We start from the raw sequence: 25,262 nt of genomic DNA, 5'->3' as shown, positions 1-25,262 counted from the left end.
CCTAAGCCTTGCCTTCTGCCTGCAAACAGTCTAGTGGCTCTCAGTCCCTCTCCCCTGCTCCTTCCCTCCACTTACACTCTGACCAACTTCTCCAAGATACATTCTTTTGTCATTACATCTGCTGAGTTCTTAGCTCTTTGTTTATAAGACCTATAAGCATTTTCAAAACATTAAGCATCTCCTAATCTCTTAATACCCGTTGCACAGTATTTCCAACCAGCTAGCACTTGTCACTGTTAAAAATACAAAGAAAAGTAGAAGTAACACATATAGGATTAGAAAATGTTTTAGAAAGTACACAAATATCATACTATACAAAGAATTTCCCTCAAATTACCACTTATACAATGAGTAGTCATTGGAAAGTACTTTGTAAGTTAAGTCAGGAAAAAAAATGCAAATGTCCATTTTTCTTTTTCTTTCTTTACCTTAAGGTTTTATGTTATACTTCCTTTCATATATAGTAGATCATTCTTATCAGAACATACATGTGTACTTCATTCTCTATTATACTTGGCTAGTTCACAGAAAGGTTTTGTGATAATTTATTTAACTGATTCCCTTTGTCTTATCATGTGATTTCCCTTACTTTTTAAAGTAGGCTTTCCCCAAACCTATGTTCCCTCTTGAAAATCATTTACAACTGCACCAATGATAATGCTCTGTCTGATGCTTTTTCTCTGTTCTGTAGCAATAGACAAGAGTATCCAACCTTCTTTTTAGAAACACCAACCCTTCAACTTTTTTGTTTGTTTGTTTTTTGAGTCAGCATCTTGTTATTTAGTTCAAAATAGGTTTGAACTTGCTGTGTTGCCTTGGCTGGCCTCAAACTCATGATCTTCTTGCCTCAGCCTCCTGAGTGCTGGGATTACAGGCATGTCCTAATATGTTCTGCTGCCCCTCTGATTCTCTGAGTTGCTCTTTACTTGCTGTTGGTATCTACCCTTAATTCTCCTAGTTCTAAATATAGGCTTGAGTTCAATTCTTGGCTCTTTTCCCTTCCTCTAGCCTCCTCTAATTGGAAAATCACTCACATGCCGACAGTGCCAACTACTCCCTGGCCCTTGCCCAGCCTCATATGAACTCTCCTGTCTCATCTTGTCTCTGAAGATCTGTCCCTGTATTTCCTTTCTGCTTGCTGGATAAAATCACTAGCACCATGTGCTAACCTCTCAAATCTATCACGTTATTTCTAGATTTCCCATTCTTACTTCCGAAAATCTTTTCTCCTCCTAAACCCTCTTTTTTCCGGTAATGATGCCACCCATGACCAGAATTGAGATCAAACAATTATGCTTGATTTTGTTTCACTTGTCTCCCGACCCAAAGCACTCATATGCCTCATTGATTGCCCATCCAGTGATATCTCAGTTTCAATCAAAGACCCAACTGATGCCCACATTGCAGTCTCTTCTGCCCAGTTCCCATACTCCCAGGCTTTGATCCCTGTGAGCCATTTATACATGAATGTAAAAGAGTTCTCTTTCTGGTATGGCCACTCTGCTACCTTCCAAAGATTAGCTAGTATGTATTGAGTCCATTCCCAGGTGGACATGGTATCTTATTGCTCAAGATATTTCATGCTATAGCCCAACTTATATTTCAACCCCGTTTACCCATTTCTTATCTTTATGGACCCTAGTCTCTGGACAAATCTGCAGACTTTTCTTTATTTCCTCAGATTTTTCATTTATACAGAAAGCCTCCCTCCTCTGATATCTGGCTTAATTTTAACTCTTCTTCCAACATAGCCAATCAAGGGCATCTTATATTTTATAAAATATATCTTGATAGTAAAAATTCAAATATGTTTTAGTTCTCCTCTTAGTAAGGTTGCCAGATTTAGCAGATAAAAATATAGGACACACACATATCTAAATTCCCAGCTCAGCAATGAATAATTTTAGCATAAGTATTTCTTATGCAATAACATTATTTGAGATATATTTATACTGAAAATTGATTAATTCAGTATTTACCTGAAATTCAAGTTCAACTAAAGGTCCTGCATGTTACCTGGCAACTTCAAAGGAACCACATTTTCCCCCATCAGGTAGGGAGATGAGTTGAAAGAAAAAAAGAGAGCAGAATTTGAACTCCAGCCTTTGAGAAAATTACTTCACTTTATTTAATTTTTATCTTCTCAAGAGTGAAGATATAAACTCTTTATATAAACTGTGAGTTCCAATGAGTCAGAGAGCTGGGGCTTGTGAATTCACATTTGTAGCAAGTACTCTGCTTTATTTGGATGCCAAAGAAATCACTTCCAAGGTATTTCATGAGCAAAATTCCATTACATCCATTAAGGGCGGAGTAACTTCAACCACTGAAAATGGTACAAAAAAAGGCATCCACTTATGATGAGCTATAAATTACATAATAAAAAAACTGAAAATGGTAAAATTACAAATGTTGCACATATATGTGGGTTGAACTGATTCACAAGAGAAAACGATTCTGAGGGACAAAGCAAATCATGCAATTTGTGGGAAGTACTGTACTTATGTAATTGAAAATAACTAGCAGGAGATGAGGAAAAATGATGGACATCATAAGGGAAAAGTATTTTAGGGGGTGGCTAGAAGATTAGCATCAGTGCCACTAGCTTAATGTGAGTCTAGCAGAGCCCAAATGTCTACTGAGAATTTAAAGGAATGGCCCACAGTGAAAGGGCTGAAGGACCTCTTCAAGACTGCACAGCCCGAGAGACCATGTCCAAGTATCGAGTGTGGATGCCACATCCTCTGAGCAGCTCCTTTCCTGGTGGAGATCATGAAGGACAGGGATCAACATCATGCCCCTATCTATAAAGCCATTGTATTTTGGGAAAAGTTGCAGGGTAGAATTTTCTTCAGTGAGGAAAAGAGCATACCTATTTTTCAGACATTAGGGAGACATTTAGACCATTCTTTGGGAAAAATTATTTCAAGCTCCAACCACCTTGAGCTTTATCCTAGTGCCTGGTACAGATGATTGTTCAAAATTGTTCCCTACTTCCTCTTTTCTCAAATCAATTGTCAGCTATATGGTATTAAAATGGTGAGGAGAATACATTTCTTATTTTTCCTTCACATTACACTGATCCATGATTATTTGTATAGGGCAAGCATACAATAAATGTCTGTGGTATAATGAATAAAATTGACTATATATGAATTATGACTCAAATATATAGTGAATGTTTAAATTTTTAAAAATTAATTACACAAAAAATACTATTGCCATTAATCCCTCTCAAGATAATCTCACTCACTTCAGACACCTTTCTCCCATTGTTCTTGCCACTTTCTGGAGCACTTGTGGAAGTCTACTTTCATGAGTACCTTTACAAGTCGTCATGAAAAACTGGTGAATGTTATAGCCAAGTGCCATCTGATAGGAAGACAGGCTCCTAAAAACATTACAGTGTGTTCTCATCTAATTATTGGCTAGATCTGGCACTATGTGGCATCTGGCTCTTCCCCAAAGTCAAAATGACAATGAAGGGTAAACATTTCAAATTAATTCAGGAGACTGAGGCAGACGTGATAATAAAACTAAAGATGTTCATGAAAGAAGACTTAGACAACTGCTTCAGAAAGTGGCAAGAACAATGGGGTGTGTTCAAAGAAAGGGGGAATCTTTTGAAGATGATTAATAGCAGTACATCTTTAACTGTAATACATTTTTAAAAATTTAAATGTTCACATTATTTTGATCAGCAAAATTCTTGCTTTATCACTTTAATGTTAAAAGGTCCATTAAGAATTTTAAAAGAATTATAAACATAACAAGTATTCATTGGCCATCTATAGACTAGGCTCTGTGGTAAGTGCAGTAGGTAAAATGATGAATGGGACTCTACAGTAAATACCGGATGCCCTCTATTACTGGGGATTCCAGGCCAGTATCAAGGCAAAGCATAGAATGAAAATAGGGAAACAGTTTGATCCTGATAAAATTATAGGAGTAACTAACTCAAACTTGGGTGGTAGGGGACTGAGGGCTTGCCAAAGTGACATGAACTGAAAACTGAAGGAAAAATCAATAACCAGATTAAGGGGTAGGTGGAAGAAAAAGAGTTTTTAGGCAGAAATAAAAGAATGGATAAGGCAATGGCACAATGCCCAAGGGTTAGAGAACTAAGAAGCTTTGTTTGGATGAAGAGAAAGCAATGATGACATCCAGAAAGGAAAATACTTAGTGGTTATGCTGATCAAGAGAAACCCATGCTATTGAGAGAAGAAAGCTGGGTCCAGGTCATACACAAAGTACTCTGGACTTCATCTTAAGAACAAAGGTGAGCTCCTGAAGAGACAGGAGGGTGATGTGATTAGTTATGTTTTAGAAAGGTCAGACACATTAATGCATGGCAAAATTGGATACAGGGAGACAACTGTAGGAATTCTGGTTAGGATAATATCCTGAAGTTTTAAACTTCTTCTTTGAAAGTACTTGTCATTTGGATTTTCTTATTGTCATGGAGTTGCTTTTCTTTTTCCTCCACAGTGACTTCTGTTCTTCTCTGTTTCTAAGTGATAGGGCTCTGCAGTGCTCACTCCTTAGCCTTTTTTCTTTATTCGCTCTCATTATCCAGTGATCTCATCTAACATAATAGTTTTAAATATCATCCAGACACTGACAAGCTTCAAATTTATGTCACTAGCCAGCCCAGTCCTCTGTCCTCCAGACCCATATATTCAACTGCCTACTCAACCTACCTAGAGATGCGATAGGTATCTCAAACTGAACTCTTGATTCCGGCTCCAGATTTGCTATACCAAGCTTTCCCCATTTCCATGATGGCAGTGCTATCCTTCCTGTTGCATAGCCAAATGTTTGAATCATCTGTAACTTTTTTTTTGTTTTATACTCAACACCCAGTTCACCAGCAAATCAATTGTTAATGTTTGTTACTATTTGGCCCAAACTACAGTCTTCTTTAATCTAGATTATCCTAACATCCTGGAGATTGTACCAGATTATTGTCATAAGAGATTACTGTAACAGATCCCTTTGCATCTGCATTGTTTCTCTATAGGTTTACAGCAGTTAGAGTTTGTCTTTGAAAATATTAGATCATATCATTCTGAATAAAGACCTCAAAATCTTCCCCTTTTTCTCAAGAGAAAAGATCAAAGTCCTTAGCATGGCCTAGGATACCCTATGGAGTTTATCCGTCCTTCACCTGACTTCTCTGACCTTTGCTTTTACTCTTCTTCCCTTTGTCACTAGTTCCAAGTATCTTGGCCTCCTTAATCTCCATCAGACTTTGAGCAAGCTCCCGTCACATAACCTTTGCACCCTGCTATTCCTTTGTCTTGAATGTTTGTTCCCCAGATACCCAGAAGTTTGTTTCCTTCTTTCCTAGGTCTCTTTTCAAGTATAATTTTATTAGACACCATCTCTGAACATCTTACACCAAAAAGGAATCCTCCCTCCAAGCTTCCCTAAATCCCTAACCCTATTGTATCTCTCTTCATAATGCTTTACACTATCTCGATCACACTCAGGGCTGTGCATTTTCTGCCTTGTTTATTTATCCCACTTCCCTTCGCTGAAACCATGAGATTTATGAAAGTAGAAACTATGTGTTGTGCTGAGGGCTGATTCTCCATCCCCTTGAACATCTTTTAACACACAGTAAGCACTTAGTAAATAACTTGAATGAACACAGGGAAGGATTTCAGTGCAGTATAAATGGGGAGAGGCAAATGCACTTGAGATCTCTTTTGGTAAAATAATCAGATTGTGATGATTTACTAGGTACTGAACAGAAGGGAGATGAAGAAGACAGAAAGGAGTAGGGGAGGGTATCAAGTTTCTGACTCAAACCAACCAAGTTGATGGTAAACCATTCACTGAAATAGAGAAGATGTGAAGAAGAATAGATTAGAGACAGGGACATAGCAGGATAAATTCAATTGTGAAGTTCAAATCAAGGTTATGGGGACATATTTAACTGAAGATGTCCTGGAGCTACTGGATTCTGAAGCTATTAATTGGATTCATGCTGAGCATCCATCTCTGTTAGGTACAGAACAACTATGTGGGAAGGGGATGAGGAGAGAACATGTGGAGCTGAGCTATTTTTAAAAGGAAAGCTAAATCCTGTTAGTTCACCCTTCAGGTGAACATGCCCAACCAACCACACCCCAGGAGCTCTCAGTCTTTCAGGAAACTACATTCTCCAAGCTGCCAAGGAGTCTCATTGTCTGAATGGAACCATTTTTCAGTCTGGCTCTTTGGGTGTGTGTTTGCCATTCACAACCTACTATATTTTATTGCACCTCCTGACATTGTTACACAACATTTATTGAAAGCACATTTGATGGTAATGAAGTTTCTATTAACTATGATTAAATCTCATAAAGCACCTGAAGATAATTTAAGATGTGCAGAAGCAGAAAATGAAACATTCGGTTTAGTACATTAGGAAACGTAATTGATTAAATTATCTCATTTACAATAAGTGCTTTCATGAGCTATGCAGTGCACATATTTCCCCCAGTTTGTCATTATGATTTGCCAACAGAATCTTAAGACTTCACTTTCTTTTTTGCACCTCCCTACAACTCAGAGCTGGGTCCTCTGCCCGCCTGCTGCTGGAAGACTGTGTTTAACACTCCGAGTGATGCTTCCCATCCACCAGGTCTGGCAGGGGATCATATGTACAGCTATATATAGGAACAGGTTGTTTCTCATTATCTTCATAATTGACTTGGATTTTGCATGAGTGATGATTCATGTAGTCTTAAACTAAGCCCCACTTTGACAGAACCACTGCAGCCTGAATTTGTATAATGCACTCCTAACCATGCAGCTTACAGAACCCCGATTGGATTCCTCTGGGAGCCTTTTGCAATCACATTGATTCTGCTAAGGTTTTATTTTTTAGGGAAATCACAAATTAAAACTGTTTAAGCAATTCCGTTGCAGTATCCAGCAATTAAGCATGGTGCTCAGGAGTGAGAATCCCAAGTAAAAACTAATTCAGGAGTCCCTAAGGACAAGAAATGGCTTCTGTGGGGTTTATGGCTGGAAGTACAGATGTAACCAAATTAGAATGGCACAGGACTCACAAACTAAGTGTGAAATTAATTTTTAAAACACACGTGAATTTCTAAGTAGCCCTCACTTTGGCCGCCAGACGGCCACATGAGATCTTGCTCTTGCTGTACACCAGAACCAACTGATGGTGTGAACATGTGACCAAGAGGAGCTGAGTGTCCCCACACTCCCCTCCCCAGGGACACAGGCAAGGCCAAATGTTCAGTGACTGTTTTTTTTCTTCTTTGCTCAACATGTGCACACACAAACACATGCACAGCCATGTTCCCCCAACCTCCATCTTACTAAGAATTCAAAATCACTCATGCTGTTCCTTAGGGACCAAATACTCCTTTATGAGCAGCTGACAGGAGAGAAAGAAGAGAGTTTGATTTTGGTGTTTCACAAAATTCCCAGACTCTGCAAGTAACGGCATCACTGTATCTCCAGCCTGTCTGCTGGAACAGAAGGAATGGTGAGCAGGATGGACTTTCTGGCTATTTCTCACCTGTCTCCTGATGCCTACTCAAGACACCCATTTCTATCTATCTCTCCTCACATAGTCTTAATTCTTTCAAAGAAGTTAACTAATAAATGTTATTAACTCCCTCAAGCTGTTTGAATTTTAATGCTGTTGGATTTAAAAGATCAGATGTTATTCATTTTATCCCAAAATGTGAGAAATTGGGCAGGGACATCTTCCACAAGCTTTACAAAGCAAACCAGCTGAGCAGCTAACTCTGCCAGTGCTAAGAGCTGTGCTGCTGATGGCATCTCTCCTGAGGTACCTATTTCTGAGTGTATATTAGTAGAGCATATTAACAGGTAGATTCTTGGCAACAACCCCTACTGGGGATTCTAATTCATTTGTTCTGTTTTGGGGTGGGGTATATTTAGTAGAAACCACATCCCAAGATTTGCATCCATGTGGTCTCTGATTCAATATATTTTTCCCCACTACTGGGGATTGAACCCAGAGTTTTGCACTGAGCCACATCCATATATAAGGGTCATGCTAAATTGCCATATTGCCAAAGCTGGGCTTGAACTTGTGATTTGCCTGTCTCAGCCTCTCAGAGTGCTGGGATTATAGGCATACACCACAATTCCTGGCTTCCAATCTACCTTTTGAATAATACTTTTCTAAGACAGTGGTTTTCAGTCTAAGTAGCACATTGGATTCACTTGGGCAGCTTTGAAAAATAGGGATTTCTGGGTTCTAATACCACTCAATGCAAATTCTGATTTCATTGATACAGTTTGTGAACTGGGATTTTAAAAATGCCTCCAGGTGATTCTAAAGTAGTCAAAGCTAAGGACTGCAGGGTCGAATGTCAAGTTGCTAATCATATAAGTCATGTTCCTTTCTCCAAATCTACTGGATGCAAAAGTAGAAATAATGCCAAAGCCTCTTTAGTAAGCAAGCCTGCATCTAGCAAGCGAAAGCTAGCACCAACATCAGCATTCTCAGCTCATAATTATCTCACTGTGGAATTCTGGCTCCTAATCTACCCAGTTGCCATGGAGGTCCAGGCAAGTAGGATTCTGATTTGCTTCAACAGCTCTGCTTTCTCCTCTGCCTCCTGCTGTTCCTTCTCCATGGAGCTGCTTGGAGTCAGCCTCTTGACCAAAGCCTGCTCTCATGAAAGTGTGTGCTGACAAATATTTATTAATTTTAATGCTATAAATTTCTCCAGAAATAAGAATCCTAGATGACATTTGCAGAGCAGTGGACTTGTAGGCAGAAAGAATCAAGAAGAGAGATTTACTTTTGCTCTGAGGGAGGGGAGAGGTGTGCATATTTCTTTTTTATTTAAACCTCTGATAGGCAACTCTGAACTCAGTGAGAAGCCCCCAAAGCACTGGCTCTTTCACAGGGACTTCAATTCTGCTTGGTTCCTAAACAAGTACAACAGTAAGGCAGCAAATATGAGAATAAATTATATTCACAAGAGGAAAAATAACTTACTTTGGGGTTTTATTTCATGAAGAGGTTTTTTATCTAAAAGAAAGAAAGAGAAAAAGAAAGTTGCATTTAATAAATTTCCATGGAGCAGATATATTTCCTATATCACTTTATATCTACCTGTTACATTTTCTACTTTTTTGCAGATAATATGGATTCTGCTGTCCATAGTTTTCTTTTTCATTCTAACATTTTATCTGTCTCTTTTGAAATGTTTTCCTAAGATGATTATTTTTTTAAATTTTATTTTTCCTCAGGTTCCCTAGCATTTTTCTGTGTGGCCTATGCTAGATTCTTATCAGCATGATAAGGATGGTGAGCTTGCTCCCCATTCCTTTTTTATGTACAGCAACAAGCCTGATCAGGTAAGAGATGCAATTTCACTATATACTAAGATAGAAAGGGAAGGCAGTGGATAAATATTCAAAGTGATCCTGCACTGATTTGCTGTAATCATGGGTGGATGTGGAGTCCAAAGGGCACCTCTTGAGCCATTCTCTGGGGCTCTGGGTGTGACTCTGTGAGCATGTTAGGGTTGTGTTGTTAAATCACTTTGTTTGCCTCATGTCTTCATTGTCTGTTAAAATATGTAGCATCTCTCAGTAGAAAGTGAGTCATTTTATAACCACAGTATTTAGCAGCGGCCACCAGATGAGGTGCAGGGCGAGAAGACACTGGGCAGGATTCGGAGTCAGAGCTCAGCACCTTTGTCATTTTTGTCATTTCTCCCCAGTGCCCTCCATCATCTCTCCTGTCCCATCTCCCAGCAACAAATCGAATCTTGCATACTGATTCCATGGAGACATGGCTCTGTGGCTCACTTGGTTTTATACCACAGTACCTCTACTCCCTAGTCCCTCTCCCCTGGTCCTATCTCTGGTTAACAAGAAGCCACCACACTGCAGAAGTCACTAACCTTCAGATACCACACCAACATTCCAGAGGATCACATAGCATTTGTTCCTACTCTCATCCCTTTCTGGGGTCTAGGTGCAGTACTGGAGGACTGGAAGAACTAAGCCTGTATTGCATGGTCTCCTTCCACAGACTTCTGCTCTGTGTGCCTGAAGGTGAGCTGCCCAGGGTGAGACTGTCATTTTGGATGTTTTTAACTGAATCAAATCCACGACACTACCCATTTGAGCACTTCACAAATACTATCCAACTGACAGCACTGAAACCCTCCCAGGCAGATAAATATATTCAGAGTCCACCATGGGATCTTTTGTAGCCTAACCTATGCTTACCTTCAATGCTGATTTGGACAGAAAAATGCCTCATGGTATATAAATGTAGTGTGCTTTAAATACAGCTCTTGTGTGTTTTGCCATCTAATTGGTTATGGAGGTAACCTTTACAAGTTGTGAATAAATCACACATTTGCAAATGAGAGGAAAGAGAAAGTGAGATGCTGAAGGGTAATATTGGCAAATCTTTCTTTAAAAAGAAAAATCCCCATAAAATAATTTGTTTAAGTAGATATGATCATGTCAGATTTTTACAGAGTCAGGTTTTAAAAACATGACACTTGCATACTCCTTACTGCACAGACTCAGCACCACTAGATTTCCCCAGAGCAGGTGGCTGCCGTGGAAGTCCAGATGCTAATGCACTCAAGAATTAGAATGAAATGACTTTGGTGGGTTTAACCTAACTTCAGTTTTTGCTTATTGCATGGTATATGAAAGCATTTGGCAGGGGTGCAGCAGTGCTGGCAGGCCAAGGCTAAGACGTCGGAGAGTGATGCATTGCGATCACTACAGGAGGAGGCATGCAGAACATCTGTTTGGAACTCTGGGTGAGCTTAACAGTATTTTTCTTCCTTCTGAACCACAGGAACGGAGATTATGCCAGGTCCCAAAATAAAACTGAATTTAAAACTGGTGAGATATATAATGACTCTGAAAAAAAATCAAATATAGCCAGGCCAAAAAAAAAAAAAAAATCCACACCCAAAACTGGGGTGGTAGATTTCTGCTGGTATATCTCTAAAAGAGGAAATAGAGAACAGTGTGAAAGTGCCCAGGCCAAGGCCCACAAAGGTACACTGGAGGGGCCATTGCCCCCCAGCGTATGCTCTTACGCTATGGTCATTGTCAGTGTGAAACTAGGGCCAACTCAGCCTAAGAAGTAGATTGAAATGTTGAACTTTCTACTTTCTTCCTGCGTGCCCTCAGTGTTTTCTACAGTAAAATGGAAATGATGATAAATGCAAACACATGCAGTATAAGTCTAACATGTCTGTCTTCAATAAATGCAATGGTAGCTAATAATTTAAGTAACTGCTAATAGTGATGGTGACTATTATGAAATTTATTCAGAGAGAAAAATGCCTACTTATGCTACTGCTTGGAGATAAGTCGTAACTGAATTTTGAGAATGCTTAAATGAAAGTTACACTAGTGTTTAGACCTTGCCTCTGCTCTTATGAGACCCCTGTGAAGCAAAACTGTGGTTTCCTCATATGTAAAAAGATGGGCAGAAACCAGAAGGCTGCTATGGCTCCCTTGCCTTCACCTGTTATGCAAAATTTATTCTAAATGATTTCTTAAAACAGAGTAAAAAAAAAGGGCTGCTCTGTCTGCCAAGATTCTTACTGCTGAAATCCAGCATGTCTTGTGCATCTGGCAGCGTCCTCTGATGGAAAAAGTTGGCTGCGTCTGGGGCCCAAAAGAGCTTTAGTCCCCAGGCCTCAGCATCAAATCTGGATTTTGCTGTCCAGTATCTGTGTGAAATAATGTAACCCTGACAGCAAGCTGCAACACAGAGCATTTTCCTGAACAGAAATGTCTGATCTGACATCGGTTCACTGTGAGAACCAGGGAGGACCACAGGCTGACCCCTCTAACTCTGCAAGAACTGCCCACCCCACATTCCTTGTTCTATCATTGTGTTTGCACAATTATTTTCTCAAAAGGTGCAGGGCCATGCAACAGCTTGGCCTTGGTCAACAAATTCCTCTCTGCTTTAATTTTACATCTTCTCAAAGGCCATATTCAAATGACCCCTTAGTAAATTAATCCATTAGGGTTGTGATTCTTAATGTGGGTGGTACAACAGAATCACCTGGGGAGCTTTTAAAATAAATGCACTTGCCTGGGCCCCACTCCAGGAGATCCCGATTAACTGGGGTTCATGTTTTTATGATTATTGCCACTTCCTGGCAACATACCTGGGACTCTGTGTGGCCCATCACAGTCCGTTTGTGCCTCCCTAAGGGTCCTTGGGGGGCATCTATGGTTCACAGATAGGCCCAGGAGAGTCCCTTTTGTATACTATAGGCAGAGAAATGTTGATATTTCAAGCCAGTGGCAGCTGAGCTGTGGTTCTATGTTATATACTGAGAGGTATCTTCAAGGTAAAGGAAAATTGATAAGTAATTATAAATCAGTTGTGTAGTCTGTGTAACTACAAGTTAGATTTGAAAGTGGTTTTTAATAGTGTTTTAAATTGTCTTTTTTTTCTTTTAAATCATTTTTATTGTTTACAGAGCTATTAAGTAGTTACTGCCTTCAAAATAAAAAAGTATAAGCAAGCACAAAAGAAATTTTAAAAGCTCAACATATAGTAAACAGATAGCCATTGTTAATGTTTTGTTATACATACATGTCTAGGTTTTTCCCTAAATATATATTTATATATATATGATTAAATATACATGTATGTGGTGATAGAAATATTAACACAAAACTACATGAAATTGCCATTTATCATTTTTAACAACACAAATCTATAATTATCTTTTGTATATTGTTCCTCAGCCTTCTTTTGTTGTTTGTTACTGCAGTGATAATACTGCTCTGTTAGCTTGTGTGTGACAGCATGTATGTGTATATGCATGAAAAGGAGGGAGTGTGTGAAGGAGACAGAGAGCAACATCTACCTTTCATTTTTGGTGTTGATTCATTCCTAATTTTCTTTTGCTGTTTTGATTTCCTTTTTTATATCAATGCCTGTAAATCATTTCCATGGCATCCACTGTTCTTAGGAGCTATTTAAAACTGCATCCCTACAACCCACCTACGTCCTACCTCTCTCTACTGGGGGACAAATGTGATCAGCTGAGTGCAGCCCACCTCCCGGGACCTCAGAGAGCAGCCCAAGGGAGAAGGCATTGCAGACAGATGGGCTCCATCTCTAACCTAGAGTGGGCCAGGGACAACTCCTCAAAAGCTGCTAGTTGTGATTATTTGAACACCGTACAGATGTGTTTGGTAATACAGTCTGTACTGTTTTTAGCTTCAGTCACAGGGCCACTAAGTATCCACTGAGACAGCAATGCTATTCCTAGATAGCAATTTCAATATATCCTTATAGTCAATGGGTATCATTTTTTTATTTCATCAGATATATTATTTACCACCTTTTTATTTTCAATGATGACTTTTATTATTTCCTTTATAGATCATAGTTTTGAAAACTTTTTGTGTTGTTGTATATTCCATATTCTTTGAATGCTAAAATTGATAAGAATAATGCATCTTTTTTCCTTAGTTTCATTTTATCATTATCATTATCATTATTATTATTATTATTATTATTATCATTATTATTATTTTGGTACCAGGGATTGAACTTGGGACCTTGTGCTTGCGAGGCAGGTGGTGGCATCACTGAACTAAATCCTGGGCCCTCATTTCCTTATTTGTTGCAATAATTCTCTGGCATCAGCATGCAAGATTCTCCCATGATTCCTCATTGTCTCCAAGTCATAGCCAAGTAGTCTCCTTACCTTTATGGCCTTACATTAACTGGTTCCACTATACCACATCTGACTTTCTTTTCAGCAGAGTACCTCAACTCAAAGCCACACGCTTGTGGTAAATCTATTAACTCTGCAGTCTCATCTCAAAGCTACTGACCACATCATGGCCTGTCCCCTAGCATGCCCTTCTTCCTCCAATGTCCCATATACATGTCTCTTGCCAAGGCACAGATAAGTTTCTGACTCTGTCACGAAATCTTTGGAGATTACTCTATTTATTTGGATAGCTCCCCTCTCTGGATAGTTTGTCTTACAATTACTAAAACATGAGGAGTAAAACTTCCCCAAATCAGTTCTTACATACATGTCCTCCTGATATATTTTATACTTTTGTAAGCAGTGTCAGTTATGGGTCCCTAACATGTAAATCATATTTAAATTATTAGTTCATGTGATACTATGACCACAGAGTCACAGAAACAAAGGTAGGGAGAAAAATGAAATTAAAAGGTATATGTTTGGTTATTGGCTGATAGGTAGAAAAGAGGTTGAGATTATTGATTATTGGTATGTTTCATTTATTCAGGCTTTAAGAGCTTAGTTAAATTCTTACTTCCTAACTCCCACCCAACAAGTCCAAGCTTCTCAGCCTGTGTAGACATCTATAATGTGAACTGAACATGTCCTGGGAGGACAAGTACAGAGACTATCAGAGGTCCTTTCTGGAGTTGTCCAGTTGATGATGTCTGTTAGAGGAATCACTGGTTTCCCCAGAGAAGTCAGGCTTATTACTGGAATTCCAGCACTGAAGAGCAAAAATATTCACCTAGATAAAAATGCTTGCACATTAGCAAAGGAGAAACAATTCTAGTGACATCTTCTCCCTAAGAATTGTTTGAGTTCCTGTCATGTTAATTAGGTGAAGTCAGAAGGGTATCACAACAGATGGCTCACACAGGTCATTTTTGATGGTAGTGACCTTCCAGGAATGCCCATGATCAGTGCGAATTTAGAAGTTATAGTCTCCCCCTTCTTTTCTGTCAAATTCTGAATTTCATACAAGTATCTTTAATATAACTATTTTCACAAGTTATATTTGAATATTTTCTTCTTAAACTAAATTATTTAACTTTCTAGACTTCATATCAACATGTTTAAAATTTTTACTTTTGATGGACACAATTGTATGTATTTGGTAAAAGGCAATGTTTTAATATATACACAAATCCCATAATGAACAAATCAGGGGGATTAGTATATCTATTACTTTAAACAGAAGATTTATTTTTGGTGAAAACACTCAAAATTCTCTTTGCTAGGTCTTTTGAAATATATACTATAGTATAATTAACTATAGTCACCCTAGTGTGCAAAATAATACCAGAAATTTTTTTTCTTTTCTAACTGTAACATTATACCGATTGAACAAACTCTCCTCATCTCACTGCTTACGATTTCCCCAGCTTTGGGTCAGCACTACTCTTCGTACAAAGTAATGCACAAAGGAATACTGTTCAGCCATAAAAAGGATGAAATTCTGGCATTTGTCACAACATAGATGGACCTGCTATTAATTATGTTCAGTAAAATAAGCCAGGCAAAGAAATACAAGTACCGCACCACCTCACTCCTATGTGGATCCATTCCTGTCAATTCTGTGTTAGTGACAAATACACAGAATAAAACATGTTACTGAGCTACTGGCTGCACATAGTTTTAAACATGGGTCTGTAAGATTTTCTCAGAAAGTGGCCTCAAAGTAATGAAGTACAATGTTTTGAACTCTGTTCAAAGTGAAGATACATATTAAATCCTTTTCCTATCCTGTGATTTATTGCTTTGATTCTCTAGCTTTCATCTGTACTAGAAACACATGCATATTTGAAACTGAACAAAAATATTCAGAAATATTTATCCATAGTTCGAGCTTAAGGGAAGCACTTATTAGTGTCATGGTGATCATTTACTTTAAGGCAAAAGTTATATATATTCAATATATATTTTAATTATTTAAAAATATTGTTCAATTCAGCATTATTCATAATAATGAAGATATGGAAACAACCTAAATGCCCATTCATGGGTGAATGAGTTTCAAAAATGTTTGTGTGTATGTGCATACATATGTTAAAATATTATCCAGCTTCTAAAAAGAAGGAAAAGCCTGGCTTTATAACAGAACATAAGAACCTGAAGGAACATGCTAAGTGAAATAAGACAGATCCAGAGAAACAAATACCATATAATCTCACAAATGTGTAGAATCTAAAAATGCCAAAGTCATAGATCTCCAGAATGACTGTACGTGCTTGGCTCAAACTACTAACATCTCCTCACACAGCCTACCTAAGCCCAACTGCAATGCCACACCATTCTGCACTGCTTCTATGACTTTGGCATTTTTAGATTCTACACATTTGTGAGATTATATGATATTTGACTTATCAAGTATGCTTCTTTAGCATTTCCCTACAAACTCTTCATTGAGAAGCCACAATGAAGATAATTCATAAAGAATTCAATGAAAGAAAACAGGAAGGTTATAACCCTGCCTTTGTACTACTTGTTACAGAAATAAAATACAAAGCTATAAGCACTGATTCATTCAACAAAAATTTACAGAGTACCAACTGTATTCCATTTACTGTTCTAGGTAATGGGAACAGGAGAACAAGGTAGACAGACTCTATGTACAAGTAGCATGGTTTGTATGGCAGCTCTAATTTTCCTAGCATGAGGAAGTTTAAAGACCAAGTTGGAAATCAAGTGTCCTCAAGGTTTTGGAGGATTCAGTCCATGGCCTTGTGGCTCTACAAAAAACAGCATATTGGAAGGGCATGATGAGAGAAAGATGCTCACCTCATGCAAGCCAGGAAATGGAGAGGATAGGAAAAGGCAGAGAGGGAGTCATACCTTCCAAAGGCACACTTACCAGTGACACATACCTTCTAACCAGGCCCTACCTCCTAACAGCACATTTAGCCATAAACTTATCAATGGAGTAAGCCACTGATGGCTATAGGATCGTAGCATCCCTACGATCCTATCACTTTCCAAAAGCCACACCTCTGAACATGTGAGACTTTTGGGGGACTATTATAGATTTAAACAATTTGCTTCATATAATAATTACCCCCTTACTCTATGTAACTATTATGCCAATGATTAATTTTAAGGGTGACAGAATTAGAATAAATTCAAAACTGGTTAAAACAATCTGAAAGCACTGACATAAAGGTGATATTATTTTTATATTGTATATGACACTTTCATTTTGTGCCTGTATATACATGTTAATACTACACTGCACCTACACAAGTACAATGATTTCAAGGTTTTAAACTGGGATGAAACTTACAGATCATAATGCTCATATTCCTCATTTTAATAGACACCAAGTTCAGTATTATGATTTGTCCAAGATCCACAGGAAACATCTGAACTCAGACCTAGAACTTGTGACTCCTAGTTCAGAGCTCTGTTTTTCTGGCCTATGGTATCTGCCTAAATAATCATGACAATTGTCCATTCCTCCAAATTCTAACATTGTCCTATATAATCAAACATAAGCAGAGCCAGGTCTTTTCTTATTGCAGTGCTATCGTTTTGGAGAAAGAGGAAGAGCGGGTTAATGGAGCTAATGATAATATTTATTGATGATGTTAATATCTACATTTTATTTATCGCCTTTCTCAATGATCTTGAAAAGGCATGTGTACTTAATTTGTAATTTAAGAAGAAAAAGTAGAATAAAAATAGAGCACTTTCCTCTATCTCTATTAATTCACTTTGTTCAGCACACCCCAGAGGCCACTGAATTTTTTTTACAAGTCTAGATAACTCAGTTTTAAATCACTTCATTGATTGAGTTCTTGCCATTTCTTTTATAGCCCAACTACTCTATGATCTCAGACATTAAATCTTTCTCTAGTCCAAACTAATATTTCTTATCCAAAGTATTGTACTACTGAATCCTGAACTAATTACACTGCAAAAATAGAATGTGTAATTTATAGAACTAATGCTTTATAGGGCAGAAATTTCTGGAATAGAAGAGACCTAGTAGTTACTGAGAACTAAACCTATCACCCATTAAAAATACTGATAAAAAAACAAGGCAGTATGGCTAACTTAAGTATCTTCAAATGGGAATAAAAGAAGTTCCAGACATTCAACAGTCCCAGACATGTAATTATTCCAGAATGAGTAGCAAAACAAGAGAATCCTGGGATCTGTAGTTTGAGTACAGTCCAGGAAGCAGTGTGTATGTTTTGGGGTTTTTGAATTTGTGACAGATTAGGATTTGCTCTATAAAGCTCATTTCTGTCAGTTGTTAGAATACACATTTTTCTAATGAATCAGGGGCACCTGAACACCCTACTCTCAGTGTCTGTAGGAATGAGACAAACAAAACTCCAGAGGTTGTTTCTAAAATATAACACAGCGTTTCCTGTCTAATTTCACCAAAAGAACATAAGCACAGAGGAAAAGGACAGACTGAAAAATATTGGTGGGGTTGGACACAAATAGAAAAAAGTGGGTAGAGGAGGACGTGGAGGAGAGTGGGGGAGAGTGGGGGACAGAGAGACAGACAGATGAACATAATAATTGTCTTGATTTCTATTATCTGAGAAAGCAGTTATTACTTAGGTTGCTCTGTCATGACTATGTACTTATAGTATAGACCCATGAAGAAATAAAGAGAAGCCAGTGACAGAAGCAGCACGTCCTGGATGACAAAAGGCATCTTCAGTGTTTCAGAGCAGGTTGATAAGAAGGCTGTAGACTTTTAATTGCTTCTGAAATATACATCAGTCAAGGACCAAAGGATGAAGGCCAGTCCTCATTTGGAAGGAGGATTATGTTATAAAAAAATCAGATTCCTTTATCTTCTTATTAACAAGGCATAGAAATAGAAAAGTCTAGAGTGGGTGGATAGCAAAAGGGAAAATTTTATGGTAATACATTGTTTGTGGTTTATTCTTTATCTTCTCTATGTTCAGTTCCACCAGGGACACTGCACTCAGTGGAAGTCTTCTTATCATAAGGTAAAAACAAAAAGCAACAGGTTTGGATTTGTAGAATTTAAAAGCATGCTTTCATTAAGACATATGTGTATTGAGATACTCTTTTTTTAATTAAGCACAATGAAAACTTCATCCACTCCACTCTGTGTCATTAAAGCTTGCTACTCAGTGGTCTTCTTACCAAGTCCCATAATGGGACAGTGTTTATTAGAGCATGGGGAAAAGATTGTTGTTAAGCTGCCAATGCCTCCATATGCGGCCAAATCTATATTCTTATTACTCCTGTGGGTCTACAATATTATATCCACATTTGCTACGCAGGAGGCATGAAGACAGCTCTGAATTAGTAAATTGTTTGTTATGCAGAAAGGCAAACTATTGGGTATTTTTAGGGAAAACCTTTACATTAAAAGGAGCACCTAATATGTACTACAGATCGGTAGGAATGAGCTTTTAATTGAAAAAGAAACTTGGGAGAATTAGCAAGCAGTAGGATACTTGCTGACAACCCAGAAAAGGACCTTTGTGTGACATCATCTCACTGATCTCACTTCATTTCTTATGTAGACTTTACTCTGGTGGTTCTGATGTATGAACTTATTCAATAAAGTATAAGTCAAATATGATCCTGAAATCTTCGTCCAAAGAAAATAATTGATGAATTTTCTTTTAATAAGACATTCATCTGTTATAATCCTATATGCAAACCATTAGCATAAAAAGTAAAAGAGTTGTTTCAGATGCTCTGAGCTATGTCCAGTATAAAATTTCCCTTATACAGTGCCCTAGGAAATACAAGGAAGGTACTCAGGTAATTTCTGTAATAGATAACAATGAGGTTTAGAATGGTCCAAGAAAAAGTGCTTAAGGAAGCAACCATTATTTTCATGTGATTACAGGTTCACCTTTCAGGGGCATCCTAGGTCATTAATGTACATCCTTAAGTGGACAAGATGGTTAAATTATTAGCTGAAGCTTGGGAATGTTTATTTGAACCTTCTATTGTGTAGGTGTCTTTATTGTTCATGTGGTTTCCAAAGTGTTAATTCAAACATTTCTTATCCATGTAGCCATCAGAAATGAAAACAAACCACTATTTAACCAATGCTTCATTTTCTGAACTGTCAATGTTGAATTGACCTATGCTGTATCTTGACAAGAAGGACAGATAGCTCTCAGGTAGCTCAGCCTTGAAGATTTCTTCTCTCCTTTTTAGGCCTCTGTGGCATTTCTCTGGCTTAGTAACTTTACACATCTAGTCATTAATCCCTTCTGAAGCAGATCTATTTCATCTTCTCAAGCCAAAGCCCTTAGTTTTATTTCTACTGGAATAAAGAAAAAGGAAGAAGTTATCCTGTTGCTCGTGATCAAAATAAACACTTCACCCTTTCCATCTTTCAGTTCCTATTTAGTTCTGACTGTGATTTTTCAGAGCAGAGCAGCAGCTGGACTCAGCAAAAGAAGAGGATGGTCTGGAAGCTACCCGATTCTGGTGTTCAAGCTAAGACAACATAGATCCACATTTGTTTCTTTACAGTCATGGGTATAATTTTCCATAATGACTTTTTCTCTATGAGAAAGCAATGTTCTACCTTAAAGGCATTGGGTGTTTATGCTTGTAATTTGGATTTAAAAATATATTGCTCTTGGCAAAATGGCCTGATTCTACTCCATTAGCATGAGGTATTTATTTTCTTGTTGAGAGCGTTTAGGTGTGGCCACCTGTGATAACATAACACTAAGGTTCTGTGCTCCAGTCACAACTGACCAAGCAACAATCACACCCAAATATTAAAGTGATCATTCAGAGCTGGCAGCTTCCTGTTTAGGAGAAATACAGCAGTCAGGGACAAGAGGAGAAACCCAGATGCTTTGTTGAAGGAGAAAACAGGGAAAAAAATCAAAGCAGTGTTAGGTCATCCAAGAGTCAAGCAATGTCATTGCCAAAACTCCAAGAGAAGGTGGGAATGGAGGAATTGTTTTCATATTTGGTATAAAGAGAAAAATTGGAATGAAGGAAATTCCCAAGTTGTAATATGACCTAGATCCTTCAGCAAAGCTACTGCTTTGTAAAGCTGTTGCCAAATGCTATTTTAATCAAAGCCAGCCTATGTTGAAACTCAATCCTGAGAGCTTAGTTACTTTCATTATGAGCTCTATGACAGAGAATCAGTGAGGAACACAGTAATATTGGAAATATGGAACTGGATGCTCATTACTTCCTGTTCAAGCTAAAAAGTTACTCATTTGTGTTGCTATTGGTAGCCTCTTTCTGTCTACAAAGACAGAATACATTTTGGTGTTGGGCTTTTATAACACAACCATTTCCCACTGAAGTATATCTCATTCATTTCTATGATTTCATATACTTCACCTTTTCTCCCTCAGAAAATTTTAGTCACTGTATTTCTTAAACTCATTGATCACATTTGTAGATATCCTAATTTACATACTATGCAGGCAAAAGATGCTAGAAAAACCATGTTTAAATAGAAAAGAGAATGTAATAAATGAATAGACAACAGAAAAAAGGCTCATGTAGAATTTTCAACTCATGGGGTGGATTTGACAGAGATCCTACCTCCAAGACTGAACACATTCCAAGCCTCAATGTCTTCATAGCTATTTTATTTGCACTGTAGGAAAATACAAACAGAGTACTCAGGAAACTACTCATGTGTGATTAAAACCACACATGGCCAATTTCCACAGGAGGGATTTGTTCAGGAAATCAACAAATTACTTAAAATCACTGCCTTAACTTTGCCTCTGAGTGACTCTGGGAAATGGTTAAGCTTTTACAATTTCACATATGCATCTGTGGTAGTTAATTGTATGTGTTAACTTACATGGGTCACCGAGTGCCTAGATATTTGGTCATATATTCTAGCCATTTCTTTGAGAATGTTACATTTGCACTGACAGAATGAATAATGCAGATCAACCTCTGTAATGTGAATGGATCACATTCATTCAGTTGAATACTTGAGTAAAACAGTAGGTTGAATCCGCCCTGAGAGAAAAATCTTCCCCCTGACAGTCTCTAAACTGGGATATCTGCTTATCCTGGCCAACAGTCTCTGAACTAGCACATAAGGTTTTCTTAGTTCTGCTGCCTACCAACCTTGCACTTGAATTGGAAAATTGTCTTTGCAGATTTGGACTTGCCAGTCTTACTAATTGCATAAGCCAATTTCTCACAATAAGTATTTTTATCTTTCCATTGAAGTATCTCTTTTCTGTAACCTATTACTTTTGTTTCTTTGGGGAACCCAAACTAATATGTCATCTCAGATTTTTGAGTGGGATACAAACTTGCCAGTACATTATCAGTGTTGATAAAACTTTTGCTCTACTGATGGGTGACTCTATATATCACAAATACAAATCAATGATATTCACAAATTTGATAACCATTCCTTCTTACATTAAGAGCTCACCACTATTTGTCTTCAGTCAGTAACTCTCAGACTCTTCATCAATTCAGGATGAAGTCAGATATCCATAGATTTTCCCCAGGTAGAGGTGCAATGTATAGCTGATAGTGATGGTTATTACTATGATTATCTATAAAATTCGACCTGTTGCCAAACAGTTATCCTGTCATCGTTCTTTATGACATACAAAATTCACAGTCCTAACTGCATCCATTTAAAAATATAGCCACAATGATAAAAAAACATTCACATATTAGAGGTATGTTTCACAAAGAACCCAGTAGTATCTAAAGGTTGTCAAAAACATATTTTCTTAAAGGTCTTCCTATTGAATTTGCCTTCTGTTTCATTCAAGAAGGAGGAAGGCATTTTGAAAAGGCAAATGGTTGGTATATATTTATTGAAACACATAGTCCTTTCATCACTGATACTGATGACTATGTTGTCTTCCATCACAGCCCCTTGGACTAGGTCTTACACAGGGTTCTTAGTACTTACACAGGCAAACAAAGGCACCATGGGTGATTAGTTGATCCTTGTTTCAATGTATTAACCATTTTAAACAATGTATTCACCATACAGATTTATTGTGAAAACACAGCAGTTAGCATGTGCTTCCTTCAAGTGTACCCAGTCATATAAACATAGAAAAATAAAGCAACAGAGTTCTTTCCTCCACATTGTCATCTTCTCTAATAAAAAGTGACTCACATTCCTGAAGAGATCTTAGCCTACTAGCTGTGGCATTTTCGCAGGATAGTGCCCAAGAAGGCAGCCTAGTTCTAGAGAATATGTATGTCCTCAGACTCCTGCTTCTAGGAGGTCAGGCAAAATTGACATGTTTTAGCAATCCACATCAGTGACCAGAGGAAGGATTAATATTGACTACTTTATTCCATGAAAGATTCAGACATATTTCAATATGTAGCCTTGACAACAGGTAGTGGGTGATCACTTTTGGTATTTACAGTTAGAGATGTTAATGACTTGGCCAGGTTCACAAAGCAAATAAGTCATAGAACCAAATTAAAACCTGTCTCTCTTTGACTCTAATCTTACTTTTGTTTATAACCCAGGGAGATAGTTGTTTGGAAATAGTAATTGTGTGATCTCAGGAATAAGCAAAGGCTTGAAATTTTTAAAAATGAACAACCCATTTCCTACCATGACAGACCAATTGCACACAAAGCCACCTCCTTCCTAGGAGCCATCCTCCGTCCTACCCCAGAGCTATTTGTATAATACAGGTATAACACATATGTCCTGCCAAAGAATCTTAAACTATAAAAATGTGTTGAATACTTTATAATATTGCAAAATTCTTGGGAAAACAATAAGCACACAGTGATCAGTATCAGAATTTTATCAAACATAAAAGGGGTAGTCCCTAAGAGTTTTAAGTATTTTCTAAAACTATTCCTCTTAAAACATTATCTGATTACATTAAGTTATTTGGAATTACCCCATCTCTAGCAGAAACATATCTGTTTAATTTTCTACACTTTCTACTCTTTCCCTGTTTGCTCCTGGTGATCAGGTTTTCTGCTGACTTCTTTAACCCAATTCATGGTTGTGACATTATTTCTTGAAATATAAAAATATGTAGACATCATGAATAGATGCGAAGATGTTACATAAAACACATTACCTAGAATGCAGAGCCCATCCGTGCAGTTTTCAGATTCCTGGCTGAGTCCTTCACAAAACTTGCCCCCATTCCTTGGGGGTGGTGCTGTGCACTCTCGGATCCGGAGATGCTCGCACTCTGGGCTGCAGACTGACCACTCACTCCACACTTCCCAGCTCCCATCCACTTCAAAGGGAAACAACAGAAACCACCATTAGAGGGAATCAAGCAGCTGGGCAAGACTCACCCCAGATCCACTGCTGCCTTTACACCTGGATTTTAAAGAAACTACCAAAACAAAATCAAAATACTAGATCACAATACTGCATCTTCTCTCCCTGCCTTCTTTCCTAATAAAAGCAGTGGTATAATTCTCTTGCTATTTTAGGATAAGACTTATTATTGAATTTAGGGAAGTTTTTGAATGACTAGTACCTTTGGGTTGGCTAATAATGTCATCATCTATTCTTTCCCAATTTTCCAGGCCCAAGTACAACTGAAATGGATAAACCCGGCACAGCAACTACCGGTCATCAGCCACTGCCTTGTGGTTTGACCGTTTAGAACAGGGGGTAAAATGAACTATTTTTAAGCCCTAAAAGCCCCTAAACAATAAAAGGTTGAACACAAATATAATGATAGCACTAAACTAAAACAGGTCAGTCAAACCCCAAGATGCCAGGATGTGAAAATAGAATTTCTCAGGTCATGGATTGCTGCCATATATAGAAATGAGCAAACAACATAATTCCATTAAAGATCAACCCTAGAGATTAGGGCAGATGTTCAAGGCGATTGCCCTATTACCTCCCAGGAATAGCCTAACCATGCTTATGTGGGTTAAGATAATGTAATTTTTAAAGCAATTAGCAAACTTGAAACAAAGTGTCTATGTTCTTGTCTTGGTTCTACAAACTTATCAGCTGAGCAACCTTGAGTAAGTCATGCGGCCTCACTTTACCATTTCTGTTACCTGAGGATAAAACAACTCACAACACAGAGTTAAATGACATTATATGTTTAAAAATATCCTGCACAATACCTGGCACATAGTAAGCACTCAATAAATGTTTATTGAATAGGAATCGAAACTCCAAGAATATGCTGCTGGTGGGACCCTCACCTTAGCTTTCACAGAAGCTAAATTTGAAATTTTAAAAGACATGAGACTCTAGGCCGGTGTCCTTAGAGTTAATGTTCTGTAGTGCATGTGAGATGCAGGATCAATTTATTTCTCAGTGGGAGGATATGGTTTCCATAAAGAAAGCCATCTTCCATCTCATCTATTTCTCATTGTATAAATTGGGTTACAGCCAGGGAGAGATGAACAAATGAACTGATAGGAGACATATTTGGTAAATGAAGTCTCTTTCTGTTTAGAAAGAAAGGCAAGCTCAGACCAAATGTAAAATACAGACTGCTGTGACAGTGTACAATCTCTGCCAATTGTACTATAAATAAATACAAAGCT

The 25,262-nt window shown here is 37.9% G+C and overlaps 1 protein-coding gene across 11 annotated transcripts in view; it reads right to left on the bottom strand.

Moving 5' to 3' along the window:
• Unc5d (unc-5 netrin receptor D) overlaps positions 1–25,262 on the bottom strand; it is a 546,216-nt gene that overhangs the window by 84,714 nt on the left and 436,240 nt on the right. For 7 of the 11 annotated variants that reach the window (XM_004855393.4, XM_004855394.4, XM_004855395.4 and 4 more), the window contains 2 exons: positions 23,813–23,977; positions 8,999–9,031 (listed from right to left, as the gene is read on the bottom strand). In XM_004855393.4, coding sequence (XP_004855450.2) covers positions 8,999–9,031; positions 23,813–23,977 — 198 coding nt within the window. The remainder of the gene's footprint in view (positions 1–8,998; positions 9,032–23,812; positions 23,978–25,262) is intronic. The other 4 variants (XM_087217280.1, XM_013076086.3, XM_087217281.1 and 1 more) reach the window with 1 other exon arrangement.

Source organism: Heterocephalus glaber, unplaced genomic scaffold (genome assembly GCF_053883595.1).
Source record: "Heterocephalus glaber isolate CG9 unplaced genomic scaffold, H.glaber_assembly_v1.0 deba00001461, whole genome shotgun sequence".
Taxonomy (NCBI): Eukaryota; Metazoa; Chordata; class Mammalia; order Rodentia; family Bathyergidae; genus Heterocephalus; species Heterocephalus glaber.
This window is presented reverse-complemented; position numbering and strand designations above follow the sequence as displayed.